Source organism: Oncorhynchus mykiss, chromosome 18, assembly GCF_013265735.2.
Source record: "Oncorhynchus mykiss isolate Arlee chromosome 18, USDA_OmykA_1.1, whole genome shotgun sequence".
Taxonomy (NCBI): Eukaryota; Metazoa; Chordata; class Actinopteri; order Salmoniformes; family Salmonidae; genus Oncorhynchus; species Oncorhynchus mykiss.
In genome coordinates, this window is record NC_048582.1 from 28,697,715 (window position 1) to 28,710,670 (window position 12,956).

General features: G+C 46.0%; 1 protein-coding gene across 5 annotated transcripts in view; it reads right to left on the reverse strand.

The window, feature by feature from the left end:
* Nucleotides 1–12,956, reverse strand: part of LOC110495970 (amyloid-beta A4 protein) — a 42,191-nt gene that overhangs the window by 8,593 nt on the left and 20,642 nt on the right. For 2 of the 5 annotated variants that reach the window (XM_036952475.1, XM_036952473.1), the window contains exons 3-12: nucleotides 12,329–12,458; nucleotides 11,936–12,048; nucleotides 8,544–8,728; nucleotides 7,646–7,938; nucleotides 7,091–7,258; nucleotides 1,967–2,100; nucleotides 1,627–1,701; nucleotides 1,220–1,378; nucleotides 805–933; nucleotides 299–398 (exon numbers count right to left, since the gene is read on the reverse strand). In XM_036952475.1, the coding sequence (XP_036808370.1) occupies nucleotides 299–398; nucleotides 805–933; nucleotides 1,220–1,378; nucleotides 1,627–1,701; nucleotides 1,967–2,100; nucleotides 7,091–7,258; nucleotides 7,646–7,938; nucleotides 8,544–8,728; nucleotides 11,936–12,048; nucleotides 12,329–12,458 (1,486 nt within the window). The remainder of the gene's footprint in view (nucleotides 1–298; nucleotides 399–804; nucleotides 934–1,219; nucleotides 1,379–1,626; nucleotides 1,702–1,966; nucleotides 2,101–7,090; nucleotides 7,259–7,645; nucleotides 7,939–8,543; nucleotides 8,729–11,935; nucleotides 12,049–12,328; nucleotides 12,459–12,956) is intronic. The other 3 variants (XM_036952474.1, XM_036952477.1, XM_036952476.1) reach the window with 3 other exon arrangements.

A 12,956-nucleotide genomic window follows, 5' to 3' on the forward strand; every position in this document is an offset into this window, starting at 1 on the left:
AAGACCCAGACAAACACAGAGAGGGAGGGAGGGAGGGAGTGGGAAGGAGAAATTATAGTTATTGATTTGATGGAGGTGTAGGTGAGAATTGAGAGATGTCATGATGTTATATGATTATCTGTATCACGAACCACAGTAAAAATGGATGAGGGTTTTGTGGATATAAACTATGGATAGTGGTTGGTGACAGTGTGGATGAGGGCAGGTTACTGGTTCATATCAGTTAATGCTTGCACACAGACCTGGTCAACCTTTACCTGGTTAATGAAGGAGAAATGAGACTGAAAATAACACTCACCAACTTGGTCCTGGATATCGTCAGCCACTCCGGGCACCTTGTAGAGCAGACCCAGGGACTGGTTCATCCTCTCCTCAATCACACGCAGGTGGGTCAGAACCTACAAGTACATTTGAATGCTATTTAATAAAAATAATATCTTCTGTGAGCCATACACTGTACATGTCAGGAGGTTACCAAAATACCATTCAGTGGTGTATAGGTGTTTATGTGTGTGAGCACATTTGGCATTGGGAGTGGATGAGAACTGTTGTTTCTAGGTTTATTATTTTATTTGGTACAAATGGCAAATATTTAGTTGTTTCTGCACTGGAGAGGAGTTGAAGGCGCTCAACCAACGTGAGGCGAGGTGCATGCAAAAAGTAATAAGAGCATCAATAAAAATCTTTATTCATCTAATTCAAGTTCAAATCAAATTGTTTCGGCCTTCACGAGAATGACAACAAAATTACGGTCACCATATAAAACACGTGTTCAAAAAAAGAGGGAAAAAAAGGGCTTATTACCTGGGGTCGGATCTGTGCGGCCTTCTTGGGGTCAACCATGCGGACGTGCTCAAAGTGTTTAAGGGTGTGCTGTCTGTCCTTCTGCTCTGCACGGACATACTTCTTCAATAGGCTGAACACATGACGAGGCTAGAGAGAGGGGGGGGGGAGGAGAGAAGGGAAAAAGTGAGAGCGAAAGAGAGATATGAGTCAGAACGTTGGTCTGTGTGTGGGCGGAGTAAGACAATGGTAGGAGGATCTATATCTATTGTATGTGTCTGTATAGTGTGTGTGTGTGTGTGTGTGTGTGTCTCTACCCTGGGTGGCTGGGACTGCAGGGCGGTTAGGTGGCTCTACAGGACCCGGCAACAATGTGTGTGTGTCTGTACTCTTTACCTGTGTGTTTATACTCTGTTACTATGTACCCTCTACCTACCCTGGGTGGTTCGGCCTGCAGGGAGGTCAGGTAGCTCTCCAGGGCCAGGCGGCGATGGTCATTGAGCAGGGCCTCAACCCGGGCCATGTGAGTCTCAACCAGCTGCTGCCGCTCACTGGCTGCCTCCTGCTCCAGGGCCTCCACCTTCTCCTGGAAACGCTGTGTGATAGACACACACACACACACACACATTATTATACATGATACAAACCTATTTAACATAGATGATAGGTTCATGATAAGACACACATCGTATATGATACACACAAATAAAAATGATAGCCAGTAAGAATCCCTAACACCACCACGCTATTATCAAATCTTCAGACACACAACACCTACAGACATTGACAGTCACTGATTTAGCATTTCTTAATATGTTTGAGTATCCTCTGTGTGTCTCTGACCTGGATGACAGCCTTCTTATCAGCACGAGGTAGACTCTTGGCCTCCCGCTCTGCCTCCTCCCACTCCCTCATCACCTACACACATGCAAGAAGAAAGACGGGTTACTGCTGTCTCACCCCTTCCTCTCCCTACCCTCATCTTTCTTTCCCTTCCATGTATTTTCACCTCAAGTGTCTTCGCTTCCATCCTTCCCTCTCCCTTCCTCACTCTCGACCCTCCCCAACCTCACCCCTTCCACTCAACCCCTCTTCATCCCCCCCCCCCGCTCTTCCACCCTCCACCTTTGCCCCCCCCCCCTTCTCTTCTCTGCCCCTACCCTTCTCACTCCCTCTATCTTACCTGGGACATCCTCTCACGGTGTTTGGCCTCCAGGCTCTCCTTGGCCTTGGCGAAGTGGGCGTGTTCATTGTCATCCCCGGGCGTCTCCAGATAACGGTCCACGGCATCGGGAGAGCTGGGGGCGGCAGTGGGCACTGGATGGAGGAGGGGGGGGGGAGCAGGGTAGATGGACATGGAGGAGAGGGGTAAGGGTGTAACATTGCAAAAATCAGGAACTTTCTGTCCAAAAATGATGCAGAAAAATTAATCCATGCTTTTGTCACTTCCAGGTTAGACTACTGCAATGCTCTACTTTCCGGCTACCCGGATAAAGCACTAAATAAACTTCATTTAGTGCTAAATACGGCTGCTAGAATCCTGACTAGAACCAAAAAATTTGATCATATTACTCCAGTGCTAGCCTCTCTACACTGGCTTCCTGTCAAAGCAAGGGCTGATTTCAAGGTTTTACTGCTAACCTACAAAGCATTACATGGGCTTGCTCCTATCTATCTCTCTGATTTGGTCCTGCCGTACATACCTACACGTACGCTACGGTCACAAGACGCAGGCCTCCTAATTGTCCCTAGAATTTTTAAGCAAACAGCTGGAGGCAGGGCTTTCTCCTATAGAGCTCCATTTTTATGGAACGGTCTGCCTACCCATGTCAGAGACGCAAACTCGGTCTCAACCTTTAAGTCTCTACTGAAGACTCATCTCTTCAGTGGGTCATATGATTGAGTGTAGTCTGGCCCAGGAGTGGGAGGGTGAACGGAAAGGCTCTGGAGCAACGAACCACCCTTGCTGTCTCTGCCTGGCCGGTTCCCCTCTTTCCACTGGGATTCTCTGCCTCTAACCCTATTACAGGGGCTGAGTCACTGGCTTTACTGGGGCTCTCTCATGCCGTCCCTGGAGGAGGTGCGTCACCTGAGTGGGTTGAGTCACTGATGTGGTCATCCTGTCTGGGTTGGCGCCCCCCCCCCCCCCTTAAGTTGTGCCGTGGCGGAGGTCTTTGTGGGCTATACTCAGCCTTGTCTCAGGATGGTAAGTTGGTGGTTGAAGATATCCCTCTAGTGGTGTGGGGGCTGTGCTTTGGCAAAGTGGGTGGGGTTATATCCTTCCTGTTTGGCCCTGTCCGGGGGTGTCCTCGGAGTGGGCCACAGTGTCTCCTGACCCCTCCTGTCTCAGCCTCCAGTATTTATGCTGCAGTAGTTTATGTGTCGGGGGGCTAGGGTCAGTTTGTTATATCTGGAGTACTTCTCCTGTCCTATTCGGTGTCCTGTGTGAATCTAAGTGTGCGTTCTCTAATTCTCTCCTTCTCTCTTTCTCTCTCTCGGAGGACCTGAGCCCTAGGACCATGCCCCAGGACTACCTGACATGATGACTCCTTGCTGTCCCCAGTCCACCTGGCTGTGCTGCTGCTCCAGTTTCAACTGTTCTGCCTTATTATTATTCGACCATGCTGATCATTTATGAACATTTGAACATCTTGGCCATGTTCTGTTATAATCTCCACCCGGCACAGCCAGAAGAGGACTGGCCATCCCACATATGCTCTCTCTAATTCTCTCTTTCTTTCTCTCTCTCGGAGGACCTGAGCCCTAGGACCATGCCCCAGGAATACCTGACATGATGACTCCTTGCTGTCCCCAGTCCACCTGACTGTGCTGCTGCTCCAGTTTCAACTATTCTGCCTTATTATTATTCGACCATGCTGGTCATTTATGAACATTTGAACATCTTGACCATGTTTTGTTATAATCTCCACCCGGCACAGCCAGAAGAGGACTGGCCACCCCACATAGCCTGGTTCCTCTCTAGGTTTCTTCCTAGGTTTTGGCCTTTCTAGGGAGTTTTTCCTAGCCACCGTGCTTCTTCACCTGCATTGCTTGCTGTTTGGGGTTTTAGGCTGGGTTTCTGTACAGCACTTTGAGATATCAGCTGATGTACGAAGGGCTATATAAAATAAATTTGATTGATTGATTGATTGAGAGAAATTTAGAAAATTACTCCTATAATATGGTCTTCAGATATCCTAATCATTCCTTCACCCCCCCCATTCATTTTTCTGTTTCTTCTTTCATTGCTTTCCTCTTCAAAATCCAAACCTTTTCCAGAGTGACTTACGATAAGTGCCTCCAGATTATTTGATTTGACTTGATTGCAATAAGGAACCGGAGGCAGTAATATAATACCAATAAACAAAGTAAAAACAGAAGTTCCAAACTACCAACACTATGTAGCAGCTCCATAATAGCAGACCCTAAAGCTAGATGGTTAATAATACGAGTGTTAGCAACAACAGGTTGGTTAGTGATTCATCAAGCGAGTGAACGAGAGTACACAATATAGAGTGAAAAAGCAGAGGTGTGCGTTTGAAGGGTGGTTTGGGTGTCCGTGTCCTGGTTGGAGGACTCCAGATGTCCTGCTTATTCCCTCCTGATTCCGGGAATCTTACAAGCGCGATTTCTGCAAAACCTTTCGGGGTAGTTGACAGAATTCTTTTAAACCTAGTGTTGTGGGATTTTTATGAATAATGACTAAATTATGTATACATTTAACGCAGGATTGTAACTAACAGAATTCTACCCTGTCTGATGAAGAATGTTTGTACATAGGCAAAGAGGAAGTGTTAACAGACAACCAGTCAGACAACTTGTGACCACAGTGAAACTAACAACAGGAAAGATGTCTGGTCCCCAACCAGGGAGGGGAGAAACCGTTGGGCTTGCAGTAGATTGTGTAACATGTGGTAGCATATGATAAGCAATATGTATGTGTTGGAATGGAATTGAAAAGCAGTGTTGTCATTGTCTGAGAGGAGGAGGGACATTGACGAAATGAGAGGTATATAAACCAATGTACATGAAATGATGGGCAGAGCTCTCGAGAATAAACGTCACTGACTATTTTTGACTGGTCTCCGTCTGTTTCACTTCCCCCAGAACCTTACAAACTCTGGGGACAGACTGAGTATTTTAATTTAATTGGTTAATGAACAAATAAGAACTAAATTCATCTAACACCTAGTCTTTTCCATTAATGTGACTGCCATAGACATTCCAAGTCATTTGGATGTTTGATTAAAATCTTCTCTAGAATATAGTTACTTTAGCAATTCCCCCATTTATTCTACTACAGAAGAACCTACTAAAAAGCTGTTATGCCTTAAGGCTGGGATACCTTGCATGACCTGTATCTATCTGTTTGACATTAAAAATAAAATCGCTCTCATTTATGTAATATCATTCTGAGTGTAACGAGTATGTATGTATGCATGTATGTATGTATGTATGTATGTCATATTACGTGACATACCTATCATCATCATCATCATCATCATCAAGCCTTGTTTAAACATGAAACTGCATAAATGCATTATTTCGTACATGAATACATAAATGAATAAGGAAGTGTTGATTTGATACTTCGGAACCTGTGTGTGTGTGATATATATATATATATATGATAAGCTTGTTATTTGGTTTTAGTTTGTCTCCCAGAGATTAGCACATGACTTAATTTCACAGACACTCAATAGTCCCAAAACAACCAAGAGCAGTTTGCGATCCGAACAAAGCAGAACCATTAATACAATTCTAACTTAGAAGTCTAAATTGGACTCTGCCCTGTGTTCGGTCTATGTGGCCATGATGTAATTAAAGGATACAGTCGTACAAGCTAAGCCTAAACAGGGGAGTCCTGTCTTGGCATTGACCCTGCTGTGAACGCTTGTTGATCATGCAGTGACCGCTCGACGACCATGTGAAAGGTGAGGGTGCGAGGCGCAGTGGACACAGAGGGAGTGTGTGAGGGTAGAGGGTTGCTAGTTGGTGGAAACACAAGCTGTAGTCTCGTTCCCATACTACAGAACTGTCTTTCACACCTTTTCAACCAAGTGGAAATCTCACACGCGCACACACACACAGAATTTCAGAGGTGAGATGGAGTGAAAAATAGGATTAGTGAGAGATAGACTGTATAGACAGATAGAAAGTAGGGAGAGGAGGCGAGAGTGAACCATCGCTGGTTGGATCATATGTTCTCGTTCACAAACACTTGACTGTCAGGTCACTGCCTCCCACAACACTCAAATGAGCGGGAGAGAGAAACCCACACACACAGTGTTCACTCATACGGAATCAGTGGAAAAACAGGTGAAATCACTTGTGTTAATGTCTTCTAAAACACACAAACAGGTTAAAAGATAAGTGTGTGTGTGAATATATTCATCCATGTGTACAGTAAACTAGGGTTGGGCGGTATCTAGATTTTCACAGTCATACCGTTTCTGTACCATACCGGGGTATACAGTATTACTGAATGTGCACACAAGGGGTTCTGTTTTTTCTTTGTTTTTTTTCTTTACATCTAGCCCCTTAGCTAGCAGTTAGCAAACCGGATAACATTTATTGGTTATAAGCCATGGTGTAGCACGCAACCCCACAAGACAGGGGTATAGTATATACATATATTATTTTTAACGGTTTTGAAAATCATACCGCCTGTATTTCAAAATACCCCGGGAATACGGTATATCGCCCAAGCCAAAATACCCCGGTATACGGTATTTCGCCCAAGCCACACAATGCTTGGTGGTTAGTGAGACCAGAGTGGTTAGCGAGCATGGTTAGCGACTAGCAGACATGGTTATTGTAGTTAGCACCAAGGTAGCCAGACGGCTAGGGCCAGATGCTAGCTAGATGGCTAACCAGAAACTAGCTAGCAGATGTGGACACTAAGTGCTACACACAGACAGACAATTAGGCAAGAAGCTCTGCTGTCCGTGTGACTGACTTACTGATGATGCTGCAGACAGACCGGCAGTACAACAAGATGTAGTTAAGTGAGACCACAGGTTAGCGAGAACTAGCGTGGTTAACAGCTAGCTAGTCAGAGGTAACTAGCCGGTACGGACACTTACATGCAGACAGACAAGTAGTCTGTGTGACTGACTTACTAACAGTGCAGCAGTAGACAGGCAGTACAAGTGGTGGTTAGTGAGACCAGAGGTTAGCATGTAACGTGAAGTAGTATTAGCGTGGTTAGCAGCTAGCTAGCCAGAGGGCTAACGGCAGAGGCTATCTTTCAGATGTGGACACGCAGACAGACAGGTTGACAGGATGCTGTCTGTGACTGACTTACTGACGTTGCTGCATACAGACAGGCAGTACTCCTCCGACTCAAAGTTATTGCGGTTGCCACCGCAGCCGCCATAGATGAACTGGGCACAGCGGCCCTCCTCATGGTCAAAGTACCAGCGTGCAAGCATGGCACGGCATGGGCCCGTCTCAGCATTCGCCCAACACACCTCTGGTGGGGGGGGACGAGGAGCCATCAGCACACACACACACACACACACAGTGCGAGTCCCAAATGGCACACAGCCTATTCCCTACATAGGCCTCTGGTCAAAAGTAGTGTACTATGGGCCCTGGTCAAAAAGTAGTGGACTATATAGGGAATGATGTGCCATTTGGAAAGTATACTTATCGTACAGGCATGAGCATACCGATGGTGTGTGAACTTATGGGGGAATGGGGATTTAGCTGAATTCTTACTGATTTACAGTGGTAAGTTTCTAGATTGTCTGCCCCCCCAATTCCACCCCTGCATACACTCACTCATCAACCTTTAAATAGACAAGCAGAGTAAATGATGTACACACACATGGCCCCTGGCCCTCCCAGTTCCTCTCACCTCTGACCACTTCCTCCACAGACTCAGTGGTAGTAGTTGTCGTGGTAGTCATGGCGATATTGGTGGTGGGCTCGCTATCTTCGCGCTCGTCAATGACATCATCATCATCATCATCATCCTCCTCCTCCTCCTCCTCCTCGTCCTTGTCTCCGTCTCCATCCTGGTCGTTGTCCAGCACCTCCTGCCCCTCCTCATCATCTTCCTCTACCATGGCTGGGGCCGTCTCCTCCTCCTCTTCCTCCTCTTCTTGTCGCTGCTTGGAATCAGCTGGCTCTGCTGCCCCCCTTGCCATACTGAGAGATGGATGGAGGGAAGGAGAATGGGATGGAGGTAGGTGGAGAGGGAGAAAAATAGGGGGGGGGGGGGGGGGGGGGGGGGGGGGGTGAGGATGTGTGTGAGTGTACTGTATGTGTGTGAGTGCTAGTATAAGTAGAATCTCGTTCCCAGACACTTCCGCCCAAATGGGCAAAAAGTCTGGTGGACCAACGTGTCAAACTTGGCCGCTGTTAGCCAACACAAAAAGACCGGTAGAAACTCCTGGCGCATTGGCATTTGCTTAATGTACCAACCAATCATCTTCCACAGCACCTTCCCCCTAGCCCTCCCCTGTATGTGTCTTGCGCACTTCAATTTATGTTGCCCTTATGTTGCGCCTCGCAGTCGTGTGATTAGCTAAAGTTAAATAACAAATACTTTACTCAGTAGGTCACTCCTATAGCATTCTATGGTCTCTCACTAAGGCCAACTTTGAATCGTTGATATGGCTGATATGCACTGTGCGCAATAGCCTGGGGACGAGGACAGTATAAGTATGAATGTAAGTGAGTGCTGTATGAGCTCCTGTGTGTGTGTGTGTGTGTGTGTGTGTGTGTGTGTGTGTGTGTGTGTGTGTGTGTACCTGTTGTCAGTGTAGTCAGTCTCGGCTCCTCCCCACCACACATCCGAGTCATCCTCGTCCTGCTCAGTGCTGTCCGTCTCCCTGTCTGACGGACAGCACACAAACTCCACCCCCCTGAAACGGTCGATGCCGCACGGCAACAGCATCCCGTAGTCGTGGAGATTTAAAGTTCGGTCTCCACAGGACTGGATGAGAGAGGGATGGGGAAGTTAAATCAAGGGCTGTGTGTATCAAGAGTAGGAGTGCTGATCTAGGATCAGTTCCCCCCGTCCATGCCATTCTATTCATGGTTGTGTAAAAGGCTAAACTGATCCTAAATCGGCACTGAGATCATTTATCCATATGGCTCCAGGTTTTGTTAATTATACACTACAAGAACAAAAGTATCTGGACAACTGCTTGACAAACATCTCATTCCAAAATCATGGGCATCAATATGGAGTTGGTCCCCCCTTTGCTGCTATAAACAGCATCCACTCCACAGGCTTTCCACTAGATGTCAGAACATTGCAGTGGGGACTTGCACTGACGTTGGGCGATTAGGCCTGGCTTGCAGTCAACATTCCAATTCATCCCAAAGGTGTTCGATGGGGTTGAGGACAGGGCTCTGTGCAGGCCAGTCAAGTTCTTCCACAGAGATCTCGACAAACCATTTCTGTATGGCCCTCGCTTTATGCACGGGCCATTGTCAATGAAACAGGAAAGGGCCTTCCCCAAACTGTTGCTACAAAGTTGGAAGCACAGAATTGTCTAGAACGTTGTAGCGTTACGATTTCCCTTCACTGGAACTAAGGGGCCTAGGCCGAGCCATGAAAAACAGCCCCAGACCATTATTCCTCTTCCACCAAACTTTACAGTTGGGGCATGTAGCCTTCTCCAGGCATCCGCCAAACCCAGATTTGTCCGTTGGGCTGCCAGATGGTGAAGCTTGAATCACTACTCTGGAGAACGCGTTCCAGAGTCCAATGGCAGCGAGCTTTCCACCACACCAGCCAACACTTGGCAATGCGTATGGTGATCTTAGGCTTGTGTGCGGCTGCTTGGCCATAGAAACCCAATTCATGAAGCTCCCGACAAACAGTTGTTGTGGTGACCTTGCTTCTAGAGGCAGTTTGGAACTCGGTAGTAAGTGTTGCAACCAAGGACAGATGATTTTGACGCGCTACGCACTTCAGCACTCGCGTGCCTAACACTTCGTGACTGAGCCGTTGTTGCTCCTAGATGTTTCCACTTCACAATAATAACACTTATAGTTGACCGGGGCAGCTCTAGCAGGGCAGAAACCTTACAAACGGACTTGTTGGAAAGGTGGCATCCTAAGACAGTGTCGCATTGAAAGTCACTGAGCTCTTCGTTAAGGCCAATGTTTTTCTAGGGAGATTGCATGGCTATATACAGTGCCTTGCGAAAGTATTCGGCCCCCTTGAACTTTGCGACCTTTTGCCACATTTCAGGCTTCAAACATAAAGATATAAAACTGTATTTTTTTGTGAAGAATCAACAACAAGTGGGACACAATCATGAAGTGGAACGACATTTATTGGATATTTCAAACTTTTTTAACAAATCAAAAACTGAAAAATTGGGCGAGCAAAATTATTCAGCCCCTTTACTTTCAGTACAGCAAACTCTCTCCAGAAGTTCAGTGAGGATCTCTGAATGATCCAATGTTGACCTAAATGACTAATGATGATAAATACAATCCACCTGTGTGTAATCAAGTCTCTGTATAAATGCACCTGCACTGTGATAGTCTCAGAGGTCCGTTAAAAGCGCAGAGAGCATCATGAAGAACAAGGAACACACCAGGCAGGTCCGAGATACTGTTGTGAAGAAGTTTAAAGCCGGATTTGGATACAAAAAGATTTCCCAAGCTTTAAACATCCAAAGGAGCACTGTGCAAGCGATAATATTGAAATGGAAGGAGTATCAGACCACTGCAAATCTACCAAGACCTGGCCGTCCCTCTAAACTTTCAGCTCATACAAGGAGAAGACTGATCAGAGATGCAGCCAAGAGGCCCATGATCACTCTGGATGAACTGCAGAGATCTACAGCTGAGGTGGGAGACTCTGTCCATAGGACAACAATCAGTCGTATATTGCACATCTGGCCTTTATGGAAGAGTGACAAGAAGAAAGCCATTTCTTAAAGATATCCATAAAAAGTGTTGTTTAAAGTTTGCCACAAGCCACCTGGGAGACACACCAAACATGTGGAAGAAGGTGCTCTGGTCAGATGAAACCAAAATTGAACTTTTTGGCAACAATGCAAAACGTTATGTTTGGCGTAAAAGCAACACAGCTGAACACACCATCCCCACTGTCAAACATGGTGGTGGCAGCATCATGGTTTGGGCCTGCTTTTCTTCAGCAGGGACAGGGAAGATGGTTACAATTGATGGGAAGATGGATGGAGCCAAATACAGGACCATTCTGGAAGAAAACCTGAGGGAGTCTGCAAAAGACCTGAGACTGGGACGGAGATTTGTCTTCCAACAAGACAATGATCCAAAACATAAAGCAAAATCTACAATGGAATGGTTCAAAAATAAACATATCCAGGTGTTAGAATGGCCAAGTCAAAGTCCAGACCTGAATCCAATCGAGAATCTGTGGAAAGAACTGAAAACTGCTGTTCACAAATGCTCTCCATCCAACCTCACTGAGCTCGAGCTGTTTTCCAAGGAGGAATGGGACAAAATGTCAGTCTCTCGATGTGCAAAACTGATAGAGACATGCCCCAAGTGACTTACAGCTGTAATCGCAGCAAAAGGTGGCGCTACAAAGTATTAACTTAAGGGGGCTGAATAATTTTGCACGCCCAATTTTTCAGTTTTTGATTTGTTAAAAAAGTTTGAAATATCCAATAAATGTCGTTCCACTTCATGATTGTGTCCCACTTGTTGTTGATTCTTCACAAAAAAATACAGTTTTATATCTTTAAGTTTGAAGCCTGAAATGTGGCAAAAGGTTGCAAAGTTCAAGGGGGCCGAATACTTTCGCAAGGCACTGTACTTGATTTTATACACCTGTCAGCAACAGGTGTGGCAGAAATAGCCAAATCCACTAATTTAAAGGGTCCACAAACTTTTGTATATATAGTGTATTACTATACACTAATTTCGTAGATGTTTTTGTTTTATGCACTTCAGGGTGGTGTATATGGGGATATTATATGGCCTAATGAACTAGTAAGTACTCTGTATCCAACTAAGACAGATAAAGATAAGAATGTTTTTTAAAATTATTTTACCCTATAAGACAAACAGACATACAAACAATCAAGACAGACAAAGAGGGTCAACACTTCAGTAGGGGTGCTGCCCCTACTGAAGATGGAGTGGCTTTCTGTAAAATGTGTAGCACGTATATGTGTACACGTGATCTCACCTCTTTGGCCACAGTGTGCCAGTGCAGGTGGCTCTCACACATGTCCATGCGCTCCTGGTGCAGGAACTTGCACTTATCAGGAACCAGCAGGGCATCACTGACAAACTCTCCCACTGCAACATACACAGACAGAGCCAAATAATCAGACATAAGAACAAATAAAATAAAAACTGGCAACAACAAAATAACCACTTTTTACTAAGGGGTGGAACTCAAATAGTACAAAACGGCACACATAAATCTCAATTTATCCCTCAATCTCGTTTTCGCTCCCATAAATCTATTTCTCTCCCCCCCTCACATACACAACACATATTTTCCCCATACACACACACACAACCCCACCCACACAGGCCTCCCTACCCCCCACACACATACACAGTGCATTTATACCTAGGCATCGGTAGGGCACCACGATGTGCAGATGACTGCGGCACTGCTTGCGGCCCTTCTTGCACCAGTTCTGGACGCTGACTGGCTGGTTGGCCTCCACCACGTTGGTGATCTGCAGCTCAGGGTATACCTGGGAGAGAAGAAACACGGAGTCTGTATCATTATCTCCTTTCACCCCCCCCCATCCCATTTTCTATCTATGATTGATCTCTCCCTCTCCCCCACATCATCACCCATCTGTCCCACCAGCCGTTCACAGGCCGGTGAGCACTCTTTCGCTCTCTCCCAATCACTATTCGTCTACTATCCTCCCATCTGTCCCTACAGTCCGGTCACAGCCCTCTTTCTTACTTAGTACCAATGCCTCTCTCCCCCCTCTCTATTATATAGTGTATTGATATTGTGTGTAGGTCGCGTGTGGCTCAGTTGGTAGAGCATGGCACTTGCAACGCCAGGGTTGTTGGTTCGATTCCCATGGAAAACTAGTACGAACAAATATGAAAATGTATGCACTCACTACTGTAAGTCCTTCTGGATAAGAGCGTCTGCTAAATGAGGTAAATATGTATTTATTATGGTGACCTAACAAAATGAATTTCTATGGACATTACAGTTGGTCCTCTGTAGC